General features: G+C 35.8%; 2 protein-coding genes across 8 annotated transcripts; one reads left to right on the plus strand and one right to left on the minus strand.

Annotated features, from left to right (window-relative positions):
• The first annotated feature begins 2,442 nt into the window (after positions 1–2,442).
• On the plus strand, positions 2,443–15,255 carry LOC113734321 (uncharacterized). 5 transcript variants are annotated; one of them, XM_072082015.1, is made up of 26 exons: positions 2,443–2,616; positions 2,741–2,890; positions 3,258–3,483; positions 7,043–7,260; positions 7,535–7,640; positions 7,754–7,855; positions 7,950–8,009; positions 8,109–8,187; positions 8,690–8,837; positions 9,146–9,269; positions 9,632–9,812; positions 9,946–9,974; positions 10,190–10,338; positions 10,797–10,899; positions 11,001–11,096; positions 11,168–11,223; positions 11,339–11,462; positions 11,787–11,849; positions 11,963–12,022; positions 12,120–12,281; positions 12,822–12,895; positions 12,991–13,084; positions 13,796–13,932; positions 14,010–14,090; positions 14,624–14,729; positions 14,817–15,255. In XM_072082015.1, exons 3-26 carry the CDS (start codon positions 3,301–3,303, stop codon positions 14,886–14,888), a joined length of 2,607 nt encoding a protein of 868 aa, XP_071938116.1. In that variant the 5' UTR covers positions 2,443–2,616; positions 2,741–2,890; positions 3,258–3,300; the 3' UTR covers positions 14,889–15,255. The 5 variants fall into 5 exon arrangements, with proteins under 5 accessions (XP_071938116.1, XP_027116624.1, XP_027116623.1 ...); XM_072082016.1 differs by lacking the exons at positions 2,443–2,616; positions 2,741–2,890 and having other exon boundaries at positions 3,359–3,481; XM_072082017.1 differs by lacking the exons at positions 2,443–2,616; positions 2,741–2,890; positions 3,258–3,483 and adding an exon at positions 6,662–6,682.
• A 700-nt stretch (positions 15,256–15,955) lies between these two features.
• LOC113734322 (heterogeneous nuclear ribonucleoprotein 1-like) lies at positions 15,956–19,947 on the minus strand. 3 transcript variants are annotated; one of them, XR_003459265.2, is made up of 3 exons: positions 19,447–19,947; positions 16,959–18,182; positions 15,956–16,379 (listed from the first exon to the last, which is right to left on the minus strand). XR_003459265.2 is itself a non-coding variant. In XM_027260824.2 (2 exons), the coding sequence occupies exons 1-2, from the start codon at positions 19,666–19,668 to the stop codon at positions 17,034–17,036; spliced, it is 1,371 nt and encodes a 456-aa protein (XP_027116625.1). In that variant the 5' UTR covers positions 19,669–19,947; the 3' UTR covers positions 16,664–17,033. The 3 variants fall into 3 exon arrangements, 1 of the variants encoding a protein (XP_027116625.1); XR_003459266.2 differs by having other exon boundaries at positions 16,916–18,182; XM_027260824.2 differs by lacking the exon at positions 15,956–16,379 and having other exon boundaries at positions 16,664–18,182.
• Between the last annotated feature and the right edge of the window lie 1,121 nt (positions 19,948–21,068).

The raw sequence follows: 21,068 nt of genomic DNA on the forward strand, positions 1-21,068 counted from the left end.
GCTGAACTTGTTAAATAGTGCTGAATTTATGTGTATCTTTTTCAGCACAAAAATAGTAACTAAATGTTTAATTCGGATAAGAATCAATAGAACTAGTTCAACTACCTTATCTTATCTATCAAATTTACCTTTGTTTGTTAATTATGTTCAAAATTTTTATCTAATTAAACAACTTGATATTCTTTATTCAACATCCTAATCTAATAAAACAACCTGATATTCTCTATCTAACAGTTTTCTATTTCTATTTTCTCCATATTTAATGACTTTCATATTTTCTCCATACTCCTCATATAATATATTTCATCTTTTATATTAATTTGATTTAAAAATAAATATTGTCATTTTCATACCTAATAATTTTAAACTAATTAAATCATAGGTTCTATTTCTTTTTTGGATGAAAAGATAGAAGGGCAAAATGTATAATCTAACTTATTAAGCATTCAGTTATAAATGTTTATCAAACAGTATATATAGATTCAGCATTAAAATTCAGACATTCATATATTCAACAAATTAATTATTTCATATTCAGATTTCAGAACTCAGATTCAGTTTTATCATACGGAACCTTATTTTAGTGACTTTTTCTAACAAGTGCTCAATAAGCACTCATTAACACATCTAAATCACAATTAATTTATCAATTGAATGCATACACTAACAATTATTACACTCCTTTACATACATACATATACACATACACTCACATATATACATGTGTGTGTGTGTGTGTAAATTAACTTTATTTTTCCAAAATTTTAATATTTGAACTAAATATTAACGAGTGCCTTATTTTAATTAGCAAACACTGCGCCTATGGCGAGTTCAATGCTGCTGTTTTTTTTGTCACCGTTGGGCTGAGAAAGTATGGTTTAGTGTACGAATTACATGGAATACAAGAAATTTAGGCAATTAATTGGCTTTATAGTTCGTAGAGCGCACCTAGCATTTTCATTTCTAGCAAGATTTAACAGCACACGTGAAAATGGGATTTAGATTATCCTGGGTGATTTCAGCTTTGCACCTTGTCCTTAGAGATAAAGTAGAACCCTCAAATTTGAGTAAGAAAATCAACTTGAAAGCAGTTCATACGAGTTTTTTTCTTTATGTATATGATATGACATTTTCGCATTAAAACTTAAAATAGGGGAGACAAATGCAAGTCAAAATCCTCAAGAGAAATGCCAAAAACCTCCAGGGAACTTCTGAAATACCCCAAAAACTGGACAGAACATGCTAAAAGAGTAGGTTTGAGGACAAATCATTTTGGACCTTGCCGTTGAAAATATAATATGAAGGACAATGTTTGTATAACATATTGTCATTCTTGAATGATGTGGTTGAGCTCACAACCGCACATTTTGTTGCAGCCACCATAGTGCAACGTGTTGGATTATTTACCCATTAGTGCTCTTGGTGATCAATCACCGTTCTGGAATCATGTCTGCTGTATATACACTTCTGCAGATTGCTGTACAACTTTGCCAGGCCACCAAAATAGAACCAGCGGAGTGATCAATCAAAGAAGCTTGCATATAAGGAAGAGATCCAGTGTTTTATTTTGATCCAATATTTGCTTCCTGCTACGGTGCTACCCTGACTTGAATTGCTATTCCCTTTTATGTGTAGAATGTTTTGGTCAATAGAGAGAGAGAGACACACACACACACATACACACAACGGTAGTAATACAACGCCAACCCAAAATTCTGAAGGTTACACTTTGGGAAAAACCAAAAATGATACTATCATTTACCCTCAATGTAAATATATACCGTAATTATTCATCACTAAGCGTCTGAAGGTTTGGTTATAATTATTTTTTCTTGTTCTGCCAGTGCTAAATGCGGGGAGGCAATATTTGATTACTATCTTAACACGAAACCTATCTTTAGCCTCATTGGATTCCCGTATTCTCCAAAATTTCTAGCAACAAGAGAATAACAATTCAAAGCATGGTGAGAGGAATTCGTTATTGCATTTTCAAATTTAATAATGTATGACTTATTACCATTTTCAAGATAGCTAGCTATGCATTCAAGCATAAGGGTTTGGCACTGATGCTCTTTTGCTTTTGGCAGTTCAATTCGATTGCGCATATGTTTGAATTCTTCCATGTACAACCATATTATATTATTATATGAAGCGAATATGAAGTATTTTAGTTATGTACGTTATATAATTATGGATTTGTCTATCCTATGAGCACTCGTTAGATATATTTCAGATGCAATATTTTTTAAAATGTAAAATTAATTAGGGAGAGGAAATAAATACAAGAAAAGATATATACAATTAAATAAAAAAACATATAAATACAAGAGACGGTAGTGATTGTTTAATATGTACATACATATTAGATTAGATGAATATTAGATTTATCAATGAGTACGCTGTCGGCACCGTTAGAAAGATGTGTTAATAAATGCACTATAAATACCGTTAGCAAATCCCTATAATTATGCATCAAATAATGTAATAAGTTCAACCATATTATTATGCACCGAAGTCAGCAGCATCAGCTGATTCTGGGAACTGGAACGGTATACCGGTGCCAAAAATCCACATGGGCTTATCTACAATCTCTATAACAACCTGAAATTCAAATGGGTTATCTACAATCTCTCCTTCCCTTCCCTTCCCTTTCCATCAATAAATACTTCCGTTTGTTCTTCCAATACCAATTTTCCAACCTTTGGATTCTGACAAAATATTCATTGTATCTTTCCACCAGTCAGACTAAAGAATAGAAACAAATAAGAGTAGCCGCTTCTTTTGAGCACTGTTGAGTCTTGCAGCCTTCAACGGCAACACCAGAAGTCCTCTCTTCTCTTCGCTTTCTCCTCTCTGCCCTCTCCTCACTCCACGCTATCTGGAATACAAGGTAACTTCAACACGAAAACTCCCTCTTCTCTCCCATTTCCATAGCAAAAGACGTGCATGCAAATCCTTAAAGTTAAAATTGTTCAAGAAAATGTTGAATGCTGTTCTTGTCCAATGCTATCAAGAGAACAAAGTCTTCCAACCCTTCAAGGATTCCTAAATTTTCATTTCTCTTTTATTATCCTACACATTTATTTGTTTGTGTAGATTCCAATTTACCACTTGCATATCATATAATTAGCAGATTAACCAGTCGAAGTCGTGGCTGGAAGTTAAATTTCATAGTCATCTTTTACAAAAGTGCATATAAGCAAAGGTTGGATTGTATCATGAGGCTTTCTCAAGTGGTGAATTTTTTGTCAATGCAGTTGATTTTGGGAGTGAATTTGGTGGTATCAAATATTTATAAGCATGTCTAAGCTGAGAGTGGCAGTGGTGGGTGCTGGGATTAGTGGGCTGGTTGCAGCTCATGTTTTGGCCAAGGAAGGTGTCGATGTGGTAATATACGAGAAAGAGGATTACTTAGGCGGCCATGCTAAGACTGTTACTATGGATGGCATTGATCTTGACCTTGGCTTCATGGTCTTCAATCGTGTAAGACAAAGCAATTTTATGTTCCTTTTGTCATTGCATTTTGTTGATTCTTATGAACTTTGGGTGCATCTTTTCCCCATAAATAGTCCAGGAATCATTCTTAATGCTCCATTCTCTTCACATCTAAGTTTTCAACTTTTCAAGAATTTCAGAACAAGAAAAAAATACCAAAAGCATTGTTTACAATTCCAATAGTACTTGAGAAAAATAATTACTCTTTCAGCTTCATAACAAACCATAATTATTTAGCCTAGCAATATTTCTTGTTATTCGACTAGTGCAGAGCGAATACTCCTCATTTTAGAACTCAACTTCCAATTTCGGATGATGCATCCCGGTTAGAGATCCTTTTCTCAGTTAAAATTCGAGGACTTGTCAAAGTAAAATAAGGGAAAACTGCTTGAGTTAGGTGTTGTAAAATTACAAGAACCAAAGTGAAAATTTTTTCTTGACATGAATATGGATAGAAAGGGATGGATGTAGTTATAGGCAATAATTCCTGATTCTGATTGTGCCACGACCTCAGCAGAGCTTGGCCACATTCACTAACTAACAGGACAGGGGTGAACGGTTGTCAGGAAAATGGTTCGGGCTGATTTTGTGCAAAATGTATAAGATGTAACTTTGTATATACAAAATATAATTTACTTTCAATAACGTGTAACTATAAAATAAAATTTTGTGAGTCTCACGCATGATATGAAAAACGATGTACAACATACAATTTGGACTTTATATTTTTTTTTGCCAAATCTTAGCCATGAACCTTTAGAAACTGTTGCAACGGTTGCAGATCTCCTCCTCCTCCTCTAACATCATAACATATGAGTCAACTCTGTTCTAATGAATAAAGCATTATCAGGACTAGTAATAAGGGCAGACTCGATGTGTGTGCGCATGCAATTTAAGAAAAATCACTTTTTGCATGAAAGAAGTCAATATAAAATTTTTATAAATAAAAAAAATTTTCATCTTTCAAAAGTTTGTTTGAATAAAATTTTATGAACTTGGTGGTTATAATATTTGTGGGTGGTTATGATTAAATTAAAAAAAAGAACTTTGATCTTTCAAAAAAAAATTTAATAAAATTTTAATGAACTTGGTGGTTACAAATTGTGGGTGGTTAAGAGTAAAAGTTAGTTATGGTTATATTGGTTGGCAATATAGGTAACATGTAATCAGATAACAAAGGTATAATCAAGTGATTGTGAGAGTAAAATTGAAAATCTAAAAAATGATAATAAAAAAAAGTTTACACCAGACTCAATATCTCCGAGGAGGGTTGGGGTGGATGGTGAGATGGGAGTAATTATAAATAAAACTTAACGCTCTTCTATTATATACAGTATAGATATTAATACCATAATATTCATTTTATAGAAGCCGAAAATGGTACTTAACTCACATCATATACTTATCAGCATGGCATGATTCTTTTCCAACGCATATAGATGCATATGATTAGTTGGTGGTCTTTTTCATGAAATTTTAATTTTTTCGAGATATGATAATTATATTTTGGTGGTATCAACTTATGTTCTTGTCTTAGCATCTATCCTAGCATTTTGTTGATCACATATGAAGATAGAAACAAACATCTTTAAACAAAAGTATAATATGTTAGAGAAAATGTGATGACTCAAGAACTTAAAAAAAAAAAAAAAAAAAAAGGGAGATGGACAGTTCTTTTTATTCTCCTTTTATGCGAGTAGCTATCTAACAATTGATAGGGTTCTGTTTTAAAAAAAAAAAATGTGCCTGTTGTCAATACACATAATGTAAATTTAATTGATTAATTAAATGCTCATACTTACATTTTGACTCTTTCCCAGTAAAATTTCACTTATTAAGCAAACTAACATTAAGAAGTTCAAACCAATGAAAGTTCTATTTATTAGAGGAAAAAAAGCAAATGCTAGAAGAAACAAAAATGTGGCAAAAATTTGTTCTTGAAAAAACGTAAAAATGATGCATGCATCTTTACGTATTTTTAGATTGTCATGGCTCTGTTCTATGGTTTTAAATTTAGATACTTATATTATTCTAAAAGTATTTGCCAAAATTATGGTCTAGCAGCTGAATATTTTCTTAATCTTCTCTTTAGCGACTGACTGCCGTCGTAATCAAGAAAGGATTTTCTTTTCTTTTCTTTTTTTTCCTTCCTTTTCAAGGAATTTTAGAAGTGAAAATGTGACCATAGAAGTCAATTACAGAAGCTACTTTCATCTCAATTAAGCCAAGATTGGTCCTAATATTACATCAATGCACGTTTTGTCTCTATGCTTCAATGAACTAAGGCCTATCGTTGTGTTTGGATATGGCTAAACGTTGTTAGATATTTCTCACCCTAATCCTACTTTGCACTCTTGAACTGTTCGATTCTCACTTTGGTCGGTAAATTTTAAGTTTAGAACACTTTTGCTCCATAAATTTTAAACTCGACAATGGTTAACAAAATGCACAAAAACCAACTGAATACCTTTGCTAATCTTGATTACTTCATTGCTAAAACTAAAATATTCTGTTAGTTTTGTATATTCCATTAACAATTGGATTAAAGTGGGACAAGTTTAGATTTTGGACAGTAACATATACCAAACTTTAGTTCAGCGACCAAAATATGAACTGTAGTAGAGTTTTAAAGATGTAAAATTGAATTAACCCGCATTTTTTAAGTTTAACCTTAGATATTTGTTAATAAATGGTTTTTGATAAGGGACCATCTCTGTTGTTATCTTCCAAAATCCTAACGCCTAAAGTGTCAGTGATGGTATTTTGTAGTACACCTTGCTGTTGATAAGATTTTGGGACATGGGATTTTTTGGAGGGTTGTGGTGTGGGTGGGTTGGGGGGTGGGGGCAGGGACCATTAGCAAATATCTCTTCTTCATGAAGGCTTTTACAGAAAAGAAATGGTACTAAAATGATAAAATCTGCCAAGTAGAATTCTAAGAACACTTTTATGCATTACACACAGAAAAAGAAAAAAAAAAAAAAGAATATATGGAGCATTACTACCTTGCGAAATTGCCATTATTTATTGGTTATTGGAATATGAAGCATACAAAATTTGAATGCATTCTAAACCTGAATCTGGTTATAAATTTTGGTAGTTAAAAAAGGGCATGAAGAAATTCCAGAAAAAATAGGGAACCCTTAATCATATTGAACAAGCAGCTGCTCAAGCCACAAGGATGCAGGTCTCCTAATTCAAATGCCTTGTTCTTTGTCGTAAATTTTCAGGGCTGTTTGCATGGATCAAAATGTAGTTAGTACGAGACATTAGCAATGCATGACACAAACATTATGTAGGAAATAGTTGATGAAACTGTTTTAAGCGCAAATTGATTTGTTTTTTCGGTTACGATCTAAGTAGAAAAGCAAAGGTGGAATTAAGTAAAAGATGATACTTATAGCAAGACTGCTGAATATTCTGAAAAATCTTTAGTTTTTAACAAGAGCAGCAACAAAAGTGGAAAGAAATGACTGCATGCTATGCTAATTTTTACTCGAGGAAATTTGGGACTGTTTAGCTAATGGTGTGTTGGGTAATTGGCCAGGTGACTTATCCAAATATGATGGAACTCTTTGAGAATCTTGGAGTAGATATGGAGCTTTCTGATATGTCATTCTCAGTGAGCCTAGACAAGGGCAAAGGCTGTGAATGGGGGAGCAGAAATGGATTGTCAAGTTTGTTTGCACAGAAGAAGAATGTACTTAATCCAAAATTTTGGCAAATGATCCGAGAAATTGTCAAGTTTAAGGCTGATGTCATAAGGTAGGTTTCCTCGTCCTTTTTAGTGTTTTCATTGAAGTAAGAATTCCTTAAAGAAATGTTTTTCCATTGCATCTCAGAAGCCAAACGAAATGAAGCGACTGCAGAATTCTACATGGTGTCAATATTAGGAAAAAATAGTTTTTGGTGCTAATCAGTCAATTCTTACCTGAATTCCCTGGGAGCAACTAGAGGATTTGCATATGCGATCGACTTCTCCAGTTAAATATGCATCTAATGAAGGATGAACTAACAAAAAGTTCTATACGTAATGCAGTTATGTAGAAGAGCTAGAGAAAAATCCGGACTTAGATCGGAATGAAACACTTGGGCATTTCATCAGATCACGTGGATACTCAGAGTTATTTCAGAAGGCCTATCTTGTGAGGCTCCTACAGATGCTTTAGTTTATGGCATTGATTTTCTTTTGACCAATGTATTAAATGAGCTTGCTTTCACAATAATACCATAAGCATATATCTCTGCTTTTTGACAGGTTCCAATATGTGCTTCTATCTGGTCATGCTCTTCAGAAGGAGTATTGAACTTTTCTGCGTATTCTATTCTTTCCTTTTGTCGTAACCACCACCTTCTTCAGGTAATGTGCCTTGCAGGCACCATTGAGAATTTGAGATGAACTGCACTTTTTGAAATAATATGTGATGTGGCTGCTGTTTCCCTTTGCCATTTAGCTCTTTGGTCGCCCTCAGTGGCTCACAGTAAGATGGCGTTCCCAGACTTACATCTCCAAGGTAATTAATTTAAATTCCTTTTGTTGTATACCACTGAAAATTCCCCTGATTGAATGCATAAGAGGACTGTATATTCTGTTATTGTTTTGCACAAACCAGGTTAAAGATGATCTGGAAAGAAGAGGCTGTCAAATAAGAAATGGTTGTGAAGTACGCGCTGTTTCAACTAAGGATGAGGGTATCAACTCGTACATTATGCTCAAACATTGTAGATTTCAAATTGGATGGTGTTCTTTTGTTCAAGTAAAAACCAGACCAATTAAAGCTGGAACTGGAACCAGAATATTGATATGTCATCCTAGGACGGTTTAAAGTACAACACAACAATTGCTTCAGAGAAACAAATGGTTGCCTTCTACATGAGAAAATAGTGAAGACGCAATCTTTATATACTAGCTGGTGGTTGTAAACCAAGCAGGATTCTTCCTAGTGTCTTCTAAAATCTCTCTGTTTTGAGTACTTTCTACGAGTGTTTTATTGTCTATATCTTTTTCCTTAGTTGAGAATTTTGGATGTCATTCTTAGTTTCATGCCAAAAGACAGTACATAACACAATTTCCAAACTCAGAAACCAAAATATAGCAGTCTTGACTGTAGAGATATAATTTGCTCAATTGTTAGGTTGTGTGCTATTGATTATGTTGATACTCCCATTCATAATGAAGAAGAAACTTGTACAGGTTGTGTTGTTACATGTGAAAATGGTTCCATTGAAGTATATAACTCGTGCATAGTGGCTGCGCATGCTCCAGATGCTCTTAAGATTTTGGGAGAGCAGGCAACATATGATGAATCAAGAATACTTGGTGCTTTCCAATATGCCTACAGGTATCTTACTTTTTAATGTTGGCTCTTAGTTTGCTGATTTCTTAACCTTGATACAAATTGTTGCTTGTCTCCTCTATTCGTCTCCATTCTAAATTTTATCAGAAATGCAAAGTTTGCGGTGAATTTTTCTCTTCTCCTTTTCTTACGTCAACATGTTTTGGGAGGTTGTATTTCGTTTGGAGATTTTCTTTTCTCCAATACTTCTCTTCTGTTTCTTATTGTAGAAGGTCTGGTTTCAATTTTAATAAATATGCTGGGTCATGGAACCAGTTCAAAATGCACATTCATTGTTTACCGCTTTATGGCAGTGATATTTTCCTTCATCGTGACAAAAACTTCATGCCCCAAAATCCAGCAGCATGGAGCGCATGGAATTTTCTTGGAACTGTGGATAATAAAGTATGTGTAACATATTGGCTCAACATCCTCCAGGTTGGTGAGATGTGTTCCCAATATATTTGATCATTAGTTGTATTGCTCTCAGAATCCATCATAACGAACAATTGCACAAAAAGCATTTGAGAATTCTGTGCAATTGGCTTGATCACAGTGCTATGTATGAGCTTTTAACTTAAATAATAAGTAATAGCCCTCAAAGAAATACTGGGAACTTCCAAAAGATGTATCAGTAACCTTAGAAATCAATGTGCACGCTCAAGATATCAAATAAGCTCAATTTCTTATTTCCAGCTTCCAGCAACTTCATTTTCATGTTGCTGCATTAATGGAATTTATGCAATGTGCTTCTTCTGTCATTAATATCTTCAGCATGAATAACAATATTTAGCGTACAGAATCTAGGAGAAACTGGACTGCCTTACCTGGTAACTCTCAATCCGCCTCATACACCTGAGAATACATTACTCAGGTGGTCAACTGGGCATCCAGTTCCATCAGTTGCTGCCTCAAAAGCTTCTACTCGACTTAATGACATCCAGGGGAAGAGAGGAATATGGTTCTGTGGAGCATATCAAGGTGACCACTTCACTTTGAAGATCTTACATGTCACCTTCTAATGCACAAAAACATTCATTATAAAACCAGTGCACCCAATGTTGAATTTTTATGTGAGAGTTCACTTTTGCATCTGACACTATACTTTTTTCAGGTTATGGTTTCCATGAAGATGGACTTAAGGTACTCTCCATTTTGACATCATATTGACATAATTAGAGTAATTGAGTGTAGCAAATCTTGTAGATTGATCGAAAGAATGAAACCCAAGATTAAGAAGCTGGAAAGAAATGTTTCTAGTGAAGTATATTTTCTAATATTTGGCTTGGTTCCAGAAGTGCTTATTAACCATATAGGCAAGTTATTGGTTGCAATTAAGCATCTTATCTTCTTTTCAGGCTGGTACAGTTGCTGCTCAGAGCCTGCTCAGAAAAAGTTGTACTATCCTGAGTAACCCCAAACACATGGTACCTTCCTGGACAGAGACTGGGGCACGCCTTCTCGTTACTAAATTCCTCAATGGTTTTATTGCTACTGGCTCATTAATGTGAGTCAATTCTGAGAGTAAACTAATTCTCATTTGCATGTTATATATTTTCACAAAGAAGACTTAGAACAAAGGCATACTATACCTATTTATTGAACTTAACTGTCTATCGAATTTGTATCCCTGTTTATCGAACTTATATCTGTCTATCGTTTACATTCTAATACTGCAGTGGTTTGTCTATGTTACCATTTACATTCTTTTTCTCTCAAATCCAAATTCTGTGACTGTTTTGTCATTAATTAATTCCTAAACTTTAACCGGATTTATCATTGGTTCTTCAATAGACCTGCTCACTTATGCCAAATTTGCTTGTTATTGAATATTAGCTCCCGATGTGATTAAATAAGCATGTTTTTTCTTAGTTTTTTGATGTTTAAAAGTTGTTTTTAAGAGTCCAATCTATAGGCCTAAAGCTCCAAAGTTACATGCATTATCTGTGTTTTCTGTTTTAACAGGTTACTGGAAGAAGGTGGCACAATGTTTACCTTTGAAGGAACAACAAAGAAAAGCTTCCTGAAAGTTTCTATTAAAGTTCACAGCCCACAGTTTTATTGGAAGGCACAGTATTTCTTTGGTTGATGTTTACAGCATTTGAACATAGTCTCCAGTTGCATACGCTTTGAGTTTGCCTTCATTCCATGTCAATGTTGTATTGCCAGGTTGCTACTCAAGCCGACTTAGGCCTTGCAGATGCCTATATAAACGGGGACATTTCTTTCGTGGATAAAAATGAAGGTTTGCTTAATCTTTTCATGGTAAGTAAATGAACACCAAACAACTTTCAAGCTTTTTCATCAACATCCCTTTTCTGAATTCTTCATTTCAGGTTTATGTTGCCAACAGAGATCTTAAAGCTTCTGTCACAAGTTCTAGCTACCAAAGGTAAAAGGATTTTCAGTTAGATGTGTTTAGATGTTAGTCTGAGTAGTTTATCCAGAGATCCAGAGTCCCGCCATTTCCTTAGTTTTGGTACGCATGCATTTAACTTTTTTGGCAGAGGCTGGTGGACACCACTGCTTCTGACGGCTGGACTAGCATCTGCAAAGTACTTCTTTCAGCATGTTTCAAGACAAAATACTCTAACACAGGCTCGCCGAAACATCTCTCGGCATTATGATCTGGTGAGTCATTTATCAATGAACAGTTCAGCAAGAACCAACTTAAATATGACATTGCTAGGATATTCTTCCTGTTGACTTAGCGAGGAAATTGATACTGTCTTCCATTTTTCAGATTAGAACTGTTTCCTAAGAGATTCTCACAATCTCCAATCCTTTTCTTTTCTTTCTTTAATTATGAAACAATTTCCTTTTTTGGAATAAGAATACAGTACTTGTTGTATTTGGCTTTACGTAGGCAAATTGTAATTTCTTTCTGATGAAAGTTATTGGCCTAGCTATTGAGCAGAAAGTTAATCAAGACTTCTTTCCTTGTAATGTCTCCAGAGCAATGAACTATTTTCTCTGTTTTTGGATGAAACAATGACGTATTCATGTGCAATATTTAAGGTAAGAATTTAAGCCTTGCTGTAGTATAGCAGTCTTTTCAAAGCTGAATTACAGCGAAACTTATTTTTTGTCTTGACATCTGAAAGCTATCCCTTTTTGTGTACTTGTCATAGTCTGAAGATGAGGACTTGAAAATTGCACAATTGAGAAAAATTTCCCTATTGATTGAAAGGGTAAGCATTCTATTTTTGCAAGTCCCTCAAATTCCTAAGCTGGTTTGTAATCAAAGCCATGTCTGTTCATACTTACCTACTGCAAATCGACTTTTAGGCCAGAATCAGTAAGGACCACCATGTCCTGGAGATTGGCTGCGGTTGGGGAAGTCTAGCTATTGAAGTTGTCAAAAGAACTGGATGTCAATACACTGGAATCACCCTTTCTGAGAAGCAACTTACATATGCAGAACAGAAAGTGAGGGAAGTTGGGATGCAGGTATCAAAATCAATGGCTCTGGAACTTTACAAAACCGAATTGGACATCAAAACTCAATTTAGATGAACTTAAAAAGTGTAGTTCTTGTAATGTCTGAATGTGAAGATCATGTTTAATCCGAATAATCACAATCCACAATCTGGTTGCCATCTATCTTATTATGCAGTTACCAACAGTAACTATGAACATTGATTTCATAATGGATCATTTCGTGTTTGTCTGCTACTCTTCAAAAATTGAATGTTTGGGGATGGTAGGTAGGGTGTCTGTACAAGACCTATTATTGGTGCACCACACAAATACTACGCACCACTTTGGATGCATGGTTGGGTAAATGATTTTGCACAAGACTGTTTACCATTTGATAAGTAGCCAATATAAAGTTTATGTCCATATTGCATTAAAACTGTTCTCTGTATCTATGCTTCTGATCCTTCTAGCCAATTTCAGATGATCTATTTGTTATCATTTTAGACTGCTATCTAAATTGAACTGTTTCCATAAACTTCCTCACTTATTTAGCTACGTTTCATTTCCTAGGATCACATAAAATTTCTTCTTTGCGACTATCGTCAATTGCCAGAAACCTATAAATATGACAGAATCATATCTTGGTAAGTTCTTTCATTATTATTATTATTATTATTTTTTTTGACATCATACATCACTAGGCCAATGAGTATATAGCAGAATTGATGATAAATTGCAGTGAGATGTTGGAAGCTGTTGGTCATGAATTTATGGAGAAGTATTTCAGCTCTTGCAACTCAGTATTGGCAGAAGATGGGATTCTGGTCCTACAGGTAATTGGACTAGAAATTAAATGAAGTCGATCGAGCTTTTTCAACTCTTCTGGGTTCCTTGATCAGGCTACGTGTTTTAGCTTGTGAGAATCCTTCAATGAAATGCTCGATCTGGCATAATGCTTGTTTTCCGTGTCTGCTTTTGGTGTCTTTTTCTTCCAAAGAGACTTATTTTTACAATTACATCTTGTTTGCTTCTTGAAACTCTCTTAAAAATAATGGTCTAGTACTTGTAGAGTTCCTTATCCAGCCTGATCATCATTTTAGTATTTTGTTTTGGCTGTCCTGTCAATATACAAAGAAAAAGAAAAATGAGTCTAATCTGCTCATGGTTGAAAACAATGATCTTAACTCTATTTTTCAATGGCCAAAAGCCCAGAACTAATTGATAAATGTGACTTGTGAATGAAAGATGATGATCACTGACTGATGCGGATTGCGGACATCAAAGTTTCTGCTAAACAGATTAAGGAGCCTTTTCAAACTTCCACAGTAACTTAATCTTCTTTCTCGATTTAAGCCAACGTCGTCCAAACTTCTTGCCTGAACCTCCTTGCATTCGAATTAAATAAATGGAAGTTTGAAAGGGCTCCTTAATCCATTTAGCACAATCTTTGATGTCTGCATCACTCACTATAGCCAGTTAGTTGAAAGTTTCATGTGACCTTGAGACTTGCTGATCTCCATGGATGCATGATCTTTGCTCCTCAGTTTATATCAATACCAGATGAGAGGTATGAAGAATACAGACAAAGCTCAGACTTCATAAGAGAGTACATCTTTCCAGGTGGTTGCCTACCTTCACTTAGCCGAGTAACATCAGCGATGGCTGCAGCATCCGGACTGTGGTAAAGTTACACTGCTGTGTGAAATGTGTTTGAAGCTTTCTCCATATAGGAAACTCATAAAAGTACCTCAAATGCAGCGTGGAGCACCTGGAAAACTTTGGAATCCATTACTATCATACCCTTAGGCGTTGGAGGACAAACTTCCTGTCAAAACAAAGGTATCTGAAATATAATCAGCACTATGTTCATTCCCATTAGTTTCAGCCACCTGAGGCGATAATAAAGAATATATGGTTCTTCTTTCAGAGTTTTAGTGAACAAAATTCCAAATTTTGGTTTTAGTTTGAAGTCCTTTGACCTGAAAGCATCGTTCCAAACTTATAAGAACTGATGTTCTGCAAGGAATAAGCACCAGCATAAATGTCTTGGCATTCTATACAGAATAAAGCAAGGCTGTGCTTGGATCGAGGAATTTGACAAAAGATTTGAAATTCTCTCAATAGGTTTGAATTGCTTGGGATGCATTTGAGTTTGTAATCCACACCAGTTACAAACCCAAATCCAACCTAGAAAGATTTTAGGAACTTTACACCTTTCATTAGTTAAATCCCTCGATCCAAACGTAGCCCAAGAGAATTGTGCTACCTTTCTTCTGGTGCCACTTATAGTTCTTTCATTCATAGTAAACCATATACAGTTCTAGCTTTTGTGACTTGGAAACTGATTGGCGCGTTAATGCCTTTGTCCTCAGTGAAATCCTGGAATTGGGTTTCGATGAAAAGTTCATCCGGACGTGGGAATACTATTTTGATTACTGTGCTGCTGGATTCAAAACATGCACACTTGGAAACTACCAGGTACAAACCATGAAAAACTATTCTGCTTATCATTTTTCATGTTTCTGAGTTTAATCCCACACGATTGTCTGAATGATGTCATCGTAGGTTGTATTTTCCCGGCCAGGCAATGTTGTATCCTTTGGCAATCTACAGAAAGGTGTACCTTCAGCCTATTGATTGTTCATCCTATGAAGAGGAAAAGATCTCCATCTCAAGAGAAACAACAGAAGAATTCAATCCTAGATAGATGACTTGCCATTTTTGTCTTTTAAGCTCCAATATTGATTTCTGCTCAAGATTTCATTTGGGTTAGTCCTTCACTGCTTCCCAAAGAAGCATGAAAAACAAAACAAGAAATAAAGGTAAAAGAACCAAAAGTAGAGAAACAAACGTGCAAAGTTGATTCACAACTAGCTTCATAATGTTGCAAGTTTCTTTGTCGAAGGCTTGTGGAACGAAGATTGGTTAAAACCTTGAATTTGCATTCAACTGTAGTCATGATTTGCAGTCAAAATCTAAATGTGACTGGGATTACACCATAAAATATGGTTGTATTTGAGCTCTTATCGTAGATTGAGCTCTTATCGTAGATTGGAAACCTTAACCACGATAAATATAGTTAGAAACCAATTTGAATAGAACTCAAAAGCAATGCCATTGAATACAAACACAATCCAGTTTAACTTCTCAGGCTTCTGCGAGTCCAATACCACTAAAATCCCTTCCCACCATGATGCACCGGCAACTATTGCTTGACTGTGACTCGAGGGTTAAACCCTATCCTAGCAGGCATCCTGCAATGCAACAAAGGCACAGTATGTTTCCTTTATCACATGCCAGATAGAAGGCCAAGATTGAACACATAGCGGCCTCCTGCATCAATCCTGTAGCATAGCCGACAACATACCATTACATTTCTGCTCTCCAATATGGTCCAATACTTCACCCAAAAACATTCCTAACCATATCCCTCCAAGTCAAAAGAGCAACAGATTTTTAGACCATGTGATCAAATGATAAAAGAGGAAGACAGTTCACTAGCAGCATACAGCCAAAATACATCAGAGCTTACAACCGAAGTAGCCTCTACAACTAATACGATGTCTCAATGCAACGTCCATGCATCATGTTTTGATGTTTGAAACAAAACACTGGTGATTAATATCTAGCAAGATCAAAATCAAACAGTCAAGTTGCCAAGCTCCAGGCTTTTATCAAGATTAATGAGAGTCAAATCACCTATATAAATCCAGAATATTCAATCATTTATTACCATAAAAACTTTTCTTAGACAGCAGACCAAAATTGTTGCTATTGTAACTAATCATTCAACTTCTGCTAGCCATGATAATGCCATAGAGCCTACAACTACTATGTCACCAGTATATTAAGTGGTGATGATTTCTCCATCTGCATTAGACAACATACCACAAGTTGTCGGGTAATGAATCTTCCACCCATCTCAAATTGTATGAAGATTGAGACATCCAAATTCTTTAACAGCAGCATGGCCTGCTTCAACATGACAATTTCTGGGTAAAGCACCAAATCAACCCAGCCAAACTTCATTTTCCTGTAACATCCCACACCAAACACTCAGCAAAAAGTTGTGATTAGCCCCTGTGAAGGAACTTCAATTCACCCAGTTTATGACTTGAGCCTCTCCTCCTGTACAACACAAGGGCAAATACAGGAGGAAATGATTATGCCATTCTCAAAATCAAGCTACCGCTAAGATTATCGCTATCCATTAGGAATTGATCTACCCAAACCGGCTACAGCTGCAGTCTAAAGAAGCTTAACTAATCTCATTGTTCCTATTGCATCATACCAAAGAACTCTGGTCACCAAACAACGTAGAAGAGGTAAGTAATGAGAAACTACTACCATCACGGATGGCAATGACATAAATTTCTGGCTCATCTATATCCAGATAAAGGACAAAATTAAAATTTAACTAAATAACCATTACCATAATACTCACCGCAATTAACACAAACTTAAACAAAGCTACTATATGTTAAACACTACAAATAGACAAAAACTCCAGATCAGCTAGTGACCATAGCTATAAGCACACCAAAATTAAAACTACATTTGAGAGCAGATAATAAAGAAGATGTAACTCTACTCCTCGCAAATACTACTTATTATAAACTAGCAAAATAGGTAACAGCAAGCTACTCAGATACAAGCAATCCAACCAGTCCTAGGTTGATTGGTAAAATCTTGCAACAGCCAGCCAACCTGCACCAATCTGAAAGCATTGAGTGTATAGATTCCAGTATATGACGCAGTTTAAGTCTCCATCAAGGGTTACAGTTACTGCTGCTGAGCTTGCCGAGTTGGTGCACCACCATAGCCTCCACCATACCCAGCTTGGCCTCCATAATTGCCAGCAGCTTGTGAGGGGTCCGACCTCCATCCTGCATTTCCATACCCTGCATTCCCAGATGTATCACCATAGCCACCTCCCATATAACCCCCAGCACCAGCTTGTAGATCTCCAGCACCATTTCCAGCTGAGGAATTACTATTTGGAGTACCCCCTGCACGCCCGCCACCACCATAAGTAGCCGGGTTACCATAAGCCCCATCATTTGTACCATATCCTCCATAACCGTAACCTTGATTTCCATATCCTGCAGCTCCACTGGGAGAATGTCCAGCAGCAGCTCCAGCACCACCTAGGCCACCACCACTAGTGTTAGAAGCACCCCAGGGAGCATTTCCATAGCCTACATTTCCATATCCAGAGGATCCCTGAGAGTTCCACGTGTTCCTTGGTGCACCTGGTGGACCACTTCCATAACCAGCATTAGGCACATTTGGGTTTCCATAAGCAGCAGCAGCAGCAGGGCCACCATATCCAGGATTAGCACCTCCAAAATTTCCATAGCCTCCATAACCCATACCATTATTGGTAGGACCATATCCATAACCAGTAGTATTATATCCAGAAGATCCGTAAGGTGGATATCCCCCTCCTGTGTTTTGAGATTGCATGTACCTGTTGGAATCCATTCGACTCTCATATGAATTTGAATTACCACCAGATGCACCATATCCCTGGTAACCTCCACCACCGCCACCCATGGCACGGCCACTCCCACCAGGATTAGCATCCTTTGGAAGAGCGCGCTTCACTTCCACTTGCTTACCATTTAAATCATGAAATGTCTTGTGTAAGACCCTATCAACAGCTTCCTCAGAGTCAAAAGAAATAAATCCAAATCCACGGGGTCGGTTCGTCTGCTGGTCAAACATGATTACCACATCAGTAACATCACCATAAGATTCAAAATACTGACGAAAAGCCTCATCAGTTAAAGTTGGAGGTAATCCTCCAACAAATATCTTCTTTGTCCTAGTATTTCCACCACCACCACCACCAAAGCTCCTCCCAGTATTAGCGTTTCCAACTTTAGAGATCTGTTGTTCCTCTCTTGATAAAGCTCTCTTAGCCTCAACCTGGATATTTCGAACTCAGGGTTACGCAAGACAGTAATAGACATAACTAGCACATAAAGCTATTAGAGACACTGATATTGCTATAGCAGCACACAGGCAAATACATATTCACACACATGCTAATTATACCCAAGAACATAAAACATTAATCTCTGCTGCTAAGTTCAATGCTCTCGAGGAACGGACTGAGAACAAATTCTCCTTTCATAGCTCAATGGCAAAATCCAGGTTTGAACTCCCAAGCTAGTAGCCTAATGGTCATTGCAGATATCATCACAGATAAGCCACACAAGTACATACACATGCAATGACCTATCAAAAACCACAATAACTTCAAAAATGGTGCACTTTCATTGGTAAAAAGCCCAAGTTAATGGACCAAATATAAGCTTTGTACTAGTGCCAACCAACCAAAATAACAGCCCATCAAGCCCAAAAAAAAAAACAAAATCATGACACATGGGCTAGATTGGGCTTGACTTCACACGTCATATGAAAGAGCACAACACTGAAAAATTAAATCATCAGAATAACAAAAAATGCACGCAATAAAAAACATGAAGGTAGATTTCAAAAAGCCAAAACCATATCCTACACTTGAAATCTAACCAGTATTCATTCAAACACACATCCACAACCACCATATGTACAATATTTAAAATAAACCATGTCCGCTCAACCCTAAATAGAAAACTACAAGTACAACAAATGCAAAACCCCAATTTACACTAGCAAAGGCAAAAAGCTTTTTTTTCTAGCTAAAAACAAATAAAGAATCAACTTAACGCCACCAGTGTATACTAAGCAATCAACTCCTAAAATACTAGCAATCTACAGGAAAATTTCCAGGGATCATAATGAAAAAAATTCAGCACAACTACAGCTGAAATTTTAGCCTTTTCTGAATTCAAATAACAAATAAAAGGAACTTAAATCATCCAACGTATAATACAACAACTTCACCTAGCTAAAACCAATGCCCAGAAGAGGAATAAAACTGCAGGCATATGCACAAAACAAAACAACTATGCCAAACTTACTAAAACGCATTACGACCCATCAAAGATTGAATTAAGATACGAAAAACCTACATCCCAAAACAAAGAAAACACTCAAAAATCAAACTAAAACAAATCTCAGGGAAAAAAAAGGGGAAAAAAACACACACACACACATACAAAGACAGTAATAGTTAAAAGCAAAACCGAAAAATTTTAAATGGAAAAAAAAAAAAAGAGAAAACAAGGGGCTAATATTATCTTACAGTGCGGCCATCAATGACATGCCTATCTTGAAGAACCCCATCAAGAATATTGGGATCTGCAAAAACCACAAACCCAAATCCTCTGGGCTTGCCAGAAACTTTATCCCTCATCACTACGGTCTGCAATACGTCACCGTATTTGCCAAAATAGTCCTTCAATTTGTCCTCTGATGTTTCCCATGAAATCCCTCCTATAAATAGCTTCCCCTGATCTGAATCCATCACCAAAATTGTTGCTTTTTCTTAACCCAGTAAAAATAAAGACTGAAATTTTGGTGGGCTTTGAAATTTAAAAGAAAAAAAGAAGTAATCTTAATCGAGCTGGGAAGAAGGGGGTAGAGGGGGGAAAAGAGCAAAGACGGCTGCTGGATTTCAGAGAAGGGGAGAAAGAAAGAGAAGTGAGGAGAGGGCAAGAGTGGGTATAAGAAATGGAGGGTGGAGATTTGTTGGGATGAACGGTGGAGATTTGAGCTCTGGAGATAGGGGGAGGAGGGTCAAGGTTTTGTAGCTTTACAAGAGATATTTTTGGAACTACATACGATTCTTTGTCCTAAACATGATGGTTATTTTATTTCTTTATTACTACCATAAAAAAAAACTAAAAAAAAGACAATAATTTATGAGAGAAATTATATATTGTAGAACAAGAATTTATATAAATTAAATTTACTTTTTGTAAAAGGAAGAAATTGTTAGCAACTTATTAAACAAGAATCTAATACTGCAGTTTGTATAACTTTATAAGTCTAATTGTAACTATTTGCAGTCAACATATCTTACTGATATTTTTGCCACTTTTGTTACCAATATCTTAAGCTTTTAGCATGGTTTCAACACCCCAAAATTTCAAAAGTAATATGGAGGCACAATTACTATATTATAATTACCATAACTTGTTTCCTTTGTGTAATAGATTACTAGTAATGGTAATTGGATTACTCTTTTGATTAGGGAAGAAGCCATCTCTTCCTTATCTAGCGAAACCAAAATCCCTCTTGGAAAAGCATGGTCACATGATATAAAATTTACTCCACAACTTGGGGACTTATTATTATTATTATTATTTGAGCAATCTATTGTTGAATTGCTTTATTGTATATTTTGACATATTAAAATAAAAAACTTACTAAATGCACAAGATGCGTGTGTTTCGGTCCTGTTTGGATTGTTATTTTTAGAAATTTTTATAAAAAATAAGTACTGTAACGACTTGATGTATATATAGTAAAAAGATAATTAAAAAATATGTTCACAAAAAATGTAAAAATTTTTCTGCGAAAAACCACAATCCCCAATTCTTCGACTTGCGAGTTTGGCTTCTTCATTTTCACCTCAAGCAGTTTTGCTTTAGTTGATTGTATCTTATAGTTCTGATGGATGTGGAAGAAAGAATTGACTCTTGTGTAGTACAGGCTACATGAACAAATGACAGGAGACTACTACTAGCTAATGTTTTGTTTTATATCAAGAAGTGAATGATTAGTCCTAAAACAAACTACAAACATACACTCCTATTAGAGTAGATGAGTTTGTTGACTAATGACCACTTTTCAGTGGTTTAAATCTCCTATATGTTTGTATTATTGTTGCCACTTTCTTGTGGTACAAATAGTTGTGCAAGA

The sequence above is a fragment of the Coffea arabica genome, chromosome 3c (genome assembly GCF_036785885.1).
Source record: "Coffea arabica cultivar ET-39 chromosome 3c, Coffea Arabica ET-39 HiFi, whole genome shotgun sequence".
NCBI lineage: Eukaryota > Viridiplantae > Streptophyta > Magnoliopsida > Gentianales > Rubiaceae > Coffea > Coffea arabica.